This window comes from Chelonia mydas, chromosome 7 (assembly GCF_015237465.2).
Source record: "Chelonia mydas isolate rCheMyd1 chromosome 7, rCheMyd1.pri.v2, whole genome shotgun sequence".
In the NCBI taxonomy this organism is placed as follows: Eukaryota; Metazoa; Chordata; order Testudines; family Cheloniidae; genus Chelonia; species Chelonia mydas.
Genome location: NC_057853.1, coordinates 47328607 through 47338520, shown reverse-complemented (window position 1 = coordinate 47338520; position 9914 = coordinate 47328607). Strand labels below are relative to the sequence as shown.

The following is a 9914-nucleotide window of genomic DNA, read 5'->3' as shown; positions in this document are numbered from 1 at the left end:
CTGGAACTGGGGATGAGGACCAGCCCCCAGGCTTCTCTCCGGGCCCATGCACAGCAGGTGTCTGGTGGACAGTTCTAGTCCTGTAGCCCAGGCCACCTTAACAAGCTCAGTCTGACACCATCCACGGGGGAGGAGATCAGCAGGGTTGGGCTGTGCCCAGGATGCTTAAAAGCAGCAGCAGCAGAGGAAGGCAGGGACAGGGAGCAAAGCAGCAGAGATGGAGCTGTACCGGGTGCCCGCCGGCTCGCTGGATGCCTGGATCGCAGAACATCTCCAGCCCAGCGAGGAATTCCGGCTGCAGGTGAAAGACACTGTCCGGAGGATCTGTGATTTTCTGAAGGAGACGTGCTTTGACGACATCAAGGTGTTCAAGACGGTGAAGGTGAGTCTGTTCTGGACCAGCTGCCGGTGTAAAAGAGCATGTCCGGGCTCCTTTGGTGCAGGCGAAAGTCTGCGTGCCTACGCTGTGATCAGGGCAAGCCTAAACCGCCAGCCAAGGGATGCCGAACAGGGTTCCCACTTACCGCTGGCTGCAGGGGGCATTATCCAAAATCCGCCCTGGCTTCCCAGTTGCCGGTCGGGTCAGGTAGGAAAATAGGAGTTGCATTGTCAGGTCAGAGCAGTTTTAGCCCAGTAACCTGTCTCTGACAGTGACCGACACCAGCTGCTTCAGAGGAAGGCACAAGAGCCCACCTCGTGGACAATTATAGAATTATTTGCCTATAGGGGAAGTTTCTTCCTGACCACAGGCTGTTAGTGGTCAGTTTATGCTCTGAAGCATGAGGGTTTGTCTCCCTTGGACATTTCCCTTCCTGCCGAAAACAAGTAGGGATGTTCTAGTTATCCTTCCAATGTCTAATCCTGCGGAGAGGGCTGAGAAGCTCATGGCCTCTTTGAGCGAGTTCCACAGGTTAACTATATGCTGTGTCACAAAAAATACCTTTGAGCCGTTTTAAATGTGTTGCCTTTTAATCTAGCATTATTAGACATCCAATTTATCTTCTCTGAATCAATGGCTCTCAACCTTTCCCCTGTTGGGTCACGACCTTGTAATCAGCACTCCCTTTACCAAAAACAGGACAGGAAGTTTGCAAAACCTCTCCCCAGTCCCATTTGTTACGTCCACAAAAATTACACTAAAAGAGAGTTATTGAGATTGCAACTCAAACATTAGGAAATGCCAGAGGGAAGGTGGCCTGTTTAACCTTAATTCGGCATATGTCCATTGTGCATATGTATTACAATACAGGCTTTAATTACATGATCACATATTATTTTTTCCATGGGACCCTGCCTCATTCAGTGCACAGGGTGGACTTGTTCTACGGGTGAATCAGGGCCAGGTAGTGAAGGAGACTGTTGTCTGTGGGACCCCTACAGACTTTGCAGCAGATGGAAGATGTGCAATGAATGGGGCAGAGGGTTGCAGAGAGAGAAAGGAAGGTCTCCTGGGTCAGACAGTTGAATGCTTCCCTGGAGAACTGGATTCTATCCCTGTCTCTGCTACAGAGTTCCTGTGTCATGCTGGGCAAGTCACTTAACCCAAACTGTTCCCAAAGTGTGCATTCTTCACTTTTGGGGTGCCCAACCCAAGCCCCGGGCTCTGATTTGCAGAAGTGCTGAGTGCTCACAGCGGCGACTGAAGCCAACGGGAGCTGGGCTTTGACCGTACAATGTGCTGTATAAATGCTATGTTATCTGTGGGGCTGGCCAAACTCTGACACATCTGTACTGCGCATGTGCAGAGGGAGATATTTCAAAGGTTCTTAGCTTGGTTAAACTTGGGTGGATTTTGACGGGCATGGCAAAAGGCGTAAGGCAAAAGGCTTATCCCTGAGACGCAGGCCACCCTGCTGCCAAATTTCAAGTCTCTGCCCCAAAGCGTACGTGGGGGGCGTTAGACCATCTTCGGTGATCAGAATGGGATGCGGGGGTGGGGCACCCCAGCAGTGTACACTACAACACTGGATTCAATATTTCCTATCCTATCCTAACACTTCTGGTATGTTTCTGGCTGCCCAGCAGGGGCCGTTGTGCCTAAGGAGTGACGTGGCTGAGTGGGTGCAGGGGCACGGCCCCCATGCGGCTCAGCGCCCTGGGGTTGTTGAGAGGGCAGCGCAGTGAGCTAATGCTTCTGTTCCGTGGCAGGGCGGCTCCGCGGGGAAGGGGACAGCCCTGAAGAACAATTCGGATGCAGATCTGGTCCTTTTCCTCAGCTGCTTCTGCAGCTACCGGGACCAGCTGGAGAACCGTGCGGCTGTGCTCGACACCATCAGGCAGAAGCTGAACCGGTGCCGACAGACCATCGCCTTCAGCATTGATGTGGAGGTCTCCCAGCCGAAGGAGAAGGGCACCTGCCCGCGCTCGCTCTCCATCATCATCCAGTCGAGGAGGAGGCGGGAATCCATCGAGGTGGATGTGCTCCCGGCCTATGATGCCTTAGGTAGGGACTGGTTTCAGAGTAACAGCCATGTTAGTCTCTATTCGGAAAAAGAAAAGGAGTACTTGTGGCACCTTAGAGACTAACCAATTTATTTGAGCATAAGCTTTCGTGAGCTACAGCTCACCTCATCGGATGCATCCGATGAAGTGAGCTGTAGCTCACGAAAGCTTATGCTCAAATAAATTGGTTAGTCTCTAAGGTGCCACAAGTACTCCTTTTATTTTTAGGTAGGGACTGTATCCCTGCCCCTCAGCTCGGCCTCCAGGGATCCAGCAGGTTTGGGAATACCCACTCCCCTCAATGTCCCCAGGGCTTATCCTGACAGAGCTCATGGGAATGAAGGTGCAGCCTGTGTATGGGACATGGGAATAGCCCAAGGCCCATTGGGACAGGACTCCCCTCAGATCTGTGTGGTGACCCTCCCTCCCCTCTCTCCCACAGGGCAGGTGATTCCTGGCAGCAAACCTTCCCCCCAGGTCTACGAGGATCTCATTCGGACCAGAGCTAAGCCCGGTGAGTTCTGCACCTCCTTCACCGAGCTCCAGAGGGACTTCGTGAAGCGTCGCCCAGCCAAGCTCAAGAACCTGCTGCGGCTGGTCAAGCACTGGTACAAAGAGGTGAGGTGCCCTGCCCTGCCCCAGTCACTGATACCCCCCTTGCTCCTTCTCACCGGGCCACCAGCCCTGGTGGTTACCTTTGTATGTTAATGCGGGTTCAGCTGGAGAGCTCTCCCGGCTGACAAAAGAACCTCCCACACCTTAAAACCCCCTGGAATAAAGCTACTCACTGGAGCCCCTCCACCTGCCAGGGCTGCTCAAATCTTTCCAGAAGATCACTTTGCTTCCCAGCATTTCGCTCCCTGGAGATGGTGGTCGTCTCGCCTTAGGCTGGTCTTTCCTAGCTCGCTGCTCTCCTGGATGCTCTTGGGTTGGGCTCTGGCGGCTGGGTTCAATCACCCCGTCAAAGGGCCCCGGGTGTCGCTGGAGGCAGACGGGACACTGGACTAGATGGATCTTGCCTCTGATCCAGTCTCGCAAGTTTGCTGAGTCCCTCTCTAGCAGTCCCAGAATATCTGTCAAGATCACTGGTCCCCAAACTGTGGGGTACACCCCACTAGGGGTACACAGAGGAACATTCAGTGGGGACATGGCAGGGCCTGGGACAGCCTCCACAGAGGGCATGGAGGGAGCGCCACCCAGCCCCGCTCTGCCTCAGCTCTGCCCCCAACCCCATGGCCACGCTCCTGGCCGCAGCGCCAGCCACAGCTCTGGCCATGGCCTTGGCCCCCGGCTCCCAGTTCCCACATGCGTGCAGACAGACACACACTCAAACATCCAATCTCACATCTCTCGTCCTCTAATCGCAGGGCAAGCAACTGCACAAAGAGCAAATTTCAGAGAATGATTTCACAACCTATTTGCTGCTCACTTGAGTGGAAATTACACTAGCCTGTCAAATGACACTTTACAGGGTCGGGGGAGAAGGATTTTCTTTATCCTAATAAACAGCTGAAATGATTCAGTGCCTGATGCCACAGCCTGTGGGGACTTCACACCGGCAGTGGGAATAAACTGTGGAGCCTTCTGTTTCAGAAGCACGGACCTCTGCCACCTGAGCTAAAGGAGAATCCCCACTAGATATTAGCAATATAGGGCCTTGACGCACAACTGAGCAGGTCTGATTACACTCTCTCTCTCTAGCTAGTACATTACACCCCGGCTCCCATTCTCTGGCCACTGCTCAGTAGTTGAGTGTTGTGGTGAGCACAGGACGTGGGCAGGGGAGAGGTAGCGGGAGGTCACCCACCTGACTATGCAGCAAGAGGGATGTTAGGGCCCTGTACCCCCACCCCATCCCATGTCTCAGGCCGGCTTCCCCCCATCTCCTTAACAGCTTTCCAAGACGACGTCAGGCTTGCCCACCAAGTACGCCCTGGAGCTGCTGACCATCTATGCCTGGGAGAGTGGCACCAAGGGGGCGGAGAACTTCAGCACGGCCGAGGGGTTCCGCACAGTGATGGAGCTGCTGTGCCGGTACCAAGAGCTCTGCGTCTACTGGACCGAGTTCTACGATTTCCAGTCCTCCGTGATAGGGCCCCATGTCAAACGGCTGCTGCGGGAGCCGTGGTGAGACCCCTGCATCTGCTCCTCTTGTCTCCGCGCGGCTCGCTCATGTCCAGCTGCAGCTCGGCCTTCCTTCCTGCGTGGGAGGGAGGCTCTGTCCTACCCTGGGACACCCGAGCAGAGAACTGGCAGCTCTGCTCAGCATCTCTCAGCCCAGAGGCCCCTGTGGTTACACTCAGCACCAGCCAAGCACCATGGCCAGCCCAGCACGCGCTGCGCCACGTATAGCCAGGTTGCCTCTGCGGGTGTTCGCCCAAGCGGAGCCCTGGCCCCATGGAGCTCACCGGCCAAACCCCATTAACTGAAGGGGGCAGGATTCCACCCGGCAGCACCCGTATGAGCAAGAAAGGGTTGGGGGCTCACAGCCTGGCACAGGTCTGTCCCCACTCCTCCACTGTTAGCCTGTGCCTCAGTTTCCCCCAGGGGCATGGTGGGGATGACGACACTGACAGGGTGAGGGCTCGCGAATGAGTGCGTGTGGTACCCAGCAACACCCCTGGGCCGGCATTAGAGTGCAATAGTACCACAGGGACTAGGGCAGCGGCTGTCTCCAGCCCCTCAGCTGCCTGCACACTGGCTCTTCCAGGGTGGGTGACCCCGACCATACTCACCCTCCACCATTGCCCCATCCCCGAGCCCCTGGGATTCCGGCTCCAGCCGGCCAAGCCTGAGACTCCCTCCTCCAGCTCCCCTCTGCACCGCAGTGCCCTGCCTGAGCCGGGGCAGGCACCGTCAGCAGCAGGCGGCTGGGATGTGTCAGCAGCCTGGACGCAGAGCAGGGCCTGGCTCACGGGGGAGAGGGAGCGGGCTGGGGCAGACAGCAGAGCCACTGGCCACATGGGCAGGCGGCTCAGCCCAAGAGCAATCGACAGAGAGAATCCGTTGTGTTCACAGCCCCGTGATCCTGGATCCAGCCGACCCGACGGGAACCTTGGGGCAGGGAAAGAGCTGGGACCTGCTGGCGAGAGAAGCCGCCATCTGCCGGGACCAGCTGTGCTGTAGGAACAGCCTCGGCCCCATCCGCTGCTGGGATGTGCAGGTACCGAAGTCTCTCGGGGTCCCTTCCCACCCCCGCCTGTGATGAGCTCGTCACTGAGCCTCCGGAGCATGGAGTAGCCGGGTAGCTCCCCTCATGGCCCCCGCGCCTGTCCCACTCCCCACAGCTGCCCCTGCTGGCAGAGGCTGGGGTTGGCCTAACTGGGAGCTCCCCAAAACAGCCAGTGCTCCCCTCCGCTCCCCACAGCGCCCCCTGCTGGGAGAGGCTGGGCCTGGGGTAGCCAGGACCTCCCCCCACAGCCAGCACTCCTGACCCCTCCCCACAGCACCCCCTGCTGGGAGAGGCTGGGGCTGGCGTAGCTGGGAGATCCCCCTCCCCCCACAGCCAGCGCTTCTGCCCAGCTCCCTGCTACAGAATCTGATGAGCCCAGAGCTGCGGGAAACGATCGTGTTGAGATTCCACTCCCCAGCAGAGGTTCTTCTGCCGCGTGTCATTAGACGTTCTCCGCTGCCCCACCTGGGCTGTCCGACCCCCACCCATCCCCGTCTCCTTGTCTCTCTTCCAGCCAGCCAACCCATGCAGGTGACGGTGAAGCAGCTCTCAGGGGTCAGCCTGGACCTGGGGCTGAGCCCCTACACGACCATCTGGGAGATTAAGGAGGAGCTCGAGCGTGCCTGGGACATCTCTCCCTACACACAGCGCCTGGCCCTGCAGGAGCCTGGCCTGGGAAACCAGCTGCTGCTGGACGATCAGACCCTGGCATCACACGGCATCTTCTACGACACCACGGTTCTGATGCTCACGACCGAACCCCAGTGGATGGAGATCTTCGTGAAGGACCATAACAGCAGAACCCTGCCCTATGGCGTCCGTGCCAGTGACACCGTCCTGGGCCTGAAGAAGAAGATCGAGGATCGCACGGGTGTCTCCGCCAGCCAACAGCGCCTGACGTTCAACAGCAAAGAGCTGCAGGACGACTGCACGCTCGCCCATTACAGGATCCGGAGCAAGAGCACCGTCTACCTGCTTCTGCGCCTCAGGGGTGGGTAAGATGCTCACTGGGTCACCGGGACCTGCACCTCCATGGGCAGGCGTCTGCTGTGCCCCCGGCCAAGAGAGCAGCACAGCGGGCTATGTTTCCCAAGAGCCTTTGCATGATAATTCAGGGCTTTGCTAATGTGCCCCTGTCACCTTAGCAGTGAAATATAATAGCTCACTGAAAGGTGACACGGGGCCAGAATTGTTACTCTGAAACCTGAATTAACTCACAGTCTGACCTGACCCATGGCCGAACTGTAAAGACTTGTTAGGAAGATATGTGAATGAACAGAGCTTTGAAATGCAAGCCTGCCTTGCTAGAAGGGTAGCTGTTTGCTCAGGTCTTGTCATGGAACCAAACAAGTCTTGTCTATTGCTGTAGCTTTGATTCAAAGACCCAAAAAGGGATTTTAACATTTATGATGACACTTGAGTGAAATAGTATTATTGTCTGTATGTCTCTTTGAAGGTTGTGATAAACTGTATATGAACCGTTTAATGGATAAATTACACTATGCTAATTGCCAGGATGGTTGGGAGACAGAAGATTAAGCTTATTCTCTCAGGCCAAGAGGCTGGTGGAAAATATATAAAAACGCTGGGACACCATCCTGTTTTAACTCAGATCTGCTTTGGGTTTCAAGAAGGGGATACCCTGAGCCATAAGGATTGGGATCCCCAGTCACTGACTGGAGTCACCCCAAATATGGACATTGGACTATAACCTAAAAGGAATTTGGACACTACAAACTCATCTCTGATATGTATCTGAACCTCAAGAATTGAATTCAAGTCTGTATGCATATTGATCTTTTAACCAACACACTCTCTCTTTTCTTTTTAAATAAAGTTTAGTTTAGTTAACAAGAATTGACTGTAGCGTGTATTTTGGGTAAGATCTAAGTTATAACTGGACATGGGTATGTGGCTGATCCTTTGGGTTTGGAAGAACCTTTTCTTTTTTTTGATGAGATAAGATTTTCAGTAATCATCGTCATATCTGACCTGTGTGTCTGGACAGAGGCCTGAGTCTTTTTTCAGGGAACTGCGTTGTCTGGACTTCTGAGTAACCAGTGAGGTAACACAGAAGCTGCTTTGTGCTGGCTTGGTAAATCTAAGAATTGGAATATCCACCAGCTTTTTGGGGTTTGTTTGCTGTTCACCTCAGCTGGCTCCCACGGGCACCATCGTTACATCCCCACGTTCCAGAATCGGCACCACGTCCTTCTGTAGCACAGGCTGTCCCCACACCTCCTGCTGCAGCTCCTAGGAGCTGTTTCCCCCCTGCTCCGCAACCCTTTCGGGATGTACTGCCCCCAGTGCAGGGTTGGGTGCTGGGCGCCTACCAGACATTGTTCATTAGTCCCGTTGTTAGTCCCCTTCCTCCTCCCTGTCCCAACTCCACTGTTCTGTGTCACCATCTCTGTTGTTGTGTCGTGCCAAATCCCAACCGACATGTGCCACTTGGAATCTGAAATAAACAGCTTCTACTAATCCCACCTCCTGGGTGTTGTGTCCATGGGATATGGGTCCCGCCTGCCCTATGAATACAGCCGGGCGTCATGGATTCAGAGATTCTTTCACTGAGATCATTCGGTCTGACCTCCTGTGCCACACGGGCCTGAGACCTGCCCCACAATAATTCCTGCAGCAGATCCAGCAGCAGTTCTGTGACCGGGTCGTGGCCCCCTCATCCGACCCAGCTACAGCAAACTCGGCTGAGTTGTCTCCCCCAGCAGCTTTGTTCAATGCATACAACCCCATCGGCTGCACAAGGCCTCCCCACATGTGCTATAATACATATTCTGCTTACTGTATTTTTCACTCCATGCATCTGATGAAGTGGGTTTTAGCCCGCAAAAGCTTATGCCCAAATAAATTTGTTAGTCTCTAAGGTGCCACAAGGACTCCTCATTGTGAGTGACTCTCAATCAGCATTTGCATTGCAAACCAATTGCTGAGAACCCAGGAGAATAGGGTTAGGTCATTTTTGCTGCATTCCGTGAAATCAATTTATTCCTGGACTTGTTTGGGAACAAACGGAGCCTGGATTTTTTCTTTCTTTCTAATAACAAGAAGTGTTCTGCGTTAGATGCGCTGAAGTACTGAGAGCACCTTCTAGATATCACCGGCTCATTGGCTAATGACAGACAAGAGAAAGCTCGGCTAGAGGTCAGATATGTTGGATAATGTGGTATATTTGGGTGTTTTGTTAACTGCTTTTGTTTTAGAAAGGGAGGAATAAGGGGAACAGAGAGAGATCAGGCTCCGAAAGAGAGAATTAAACAGAAGCAAGGAGTGCGATGGATTCTTTTTCACTGGCAATTTTTAAATCAAGAGTGGATATTTTTCTAAAGGATCTGCTCTAGTTCAAAGGAGAATGAATTCAGGGAAGTTTTCTGGCAGGAGGTCAGAATAGATGATCACAGTGGTCCCCCTTGGCCTTGAAGTCAATGAAAAAAGGCAGAGGACTGTGTGTTAAAGGTCGAAAGAGTCAAAACATGCCAGTGCCCCAAATCTCCGACCTCAGGCATGTCACATTGCCTCTCTGTGCTCAGGTTTTCCTATGGATAATGCTGGCCTGTCTCGCAGAGGGGCAATGAAAATTCACGCCATGCTGCTGGTAATGTGGGCTGGCCAGGGAGGTGGCAGGATGGTCCTTTCCAGTCCATGGGTGGAAGGTTCCTGTGGGATGGTGTGACAATCATACACATTGTGAAGAGAGTGGTCACTTTGGATGGGCTATTACCAGCAAGAGAGTGAGTTTGTCTGTGGGGGGGCGGAGGGTGAGAAAACCTGGATTTGTGCTGGAAATGGCCCATCTTGATGATCACTTTAGATAAGCTATTACCAGCAGGAGAGTGGGGTGGGAGGAGGTATTGTTTCATGGTGTCTGTGTATATAATAATGATATTCTGCAATTTCCACAGTATGCATCCGATGAAGTGAGCTGTAGCTCACGAAAGCTCATGCTCAAATAAATTGGTTAGTCTCTAAGGTGCCACAAGTACTCCTTTCCTATTGACAGAATCTGTAACTGTATAGATCATTGTTGCAACCACTGTTATATATTTGCAGCAAATATTGTCCAGTAAGGTGTCTATGAAAAGGTTAAGGTTTGCTGATTATGATTATGCTATCTGTATGCATGCATCATTTTTGTAGTTGAAGTTATGAATATTGGCTATGTACTTGTATATCTATGTGTTTAATTATGAAGTAGCCTTAGTAAAGCTTTTGGTCAGCTTCTTAAAAAAGGAATTTGCAAGTTAAGTGTTTCTTGATTGGGCACTTAACTGACAAGAGACCTTGG

The 9914-nt window shown here is 53.3% G+C and overlaps 2 protein-coding genes across 2 annotated transcripts; both read left to right on the top strand.

Moving 5' to 3' along the window:
* The first annotated feature begins 146 nt into the window (after positions 1-146).
* On the top strand, positions 147-7468 carry LOC119566802 (2'-5'-oligoadenylate synthase 1-like). The gene is made up of 5 exons (XM_043551394.1): positions 147-382; positions 2149-2443; positions 2885-3060; positions 4337-4569; positions 5461-7468. Exons 1-5 carry the CDS (start codon positions 218-220, stop codon positions 5645-5647), a joined length of 1056 nt encoding a protein of 351 aa, XP_043407329.1. The 5' UTR covers positions 147-217; the 3' UTR covers positions 5648-7468.
* On the top strand, positions 6122-7468 carry LOC122466589 (polyubiquitin-like). Its single transcript, XM_043551395.1, has one exon. It carries the CDS (start codon positions 6140-6142, stop codon positions 6611-6613), a length of 474 nt encoding a protein of 157 aa, XP_043407330.1. The 5' UTR covers positions 6122-6139; the 3' UTR covers positions 6614-7468.
* Positions 7469-9914: the final 2446 nt, after the last annotated feature.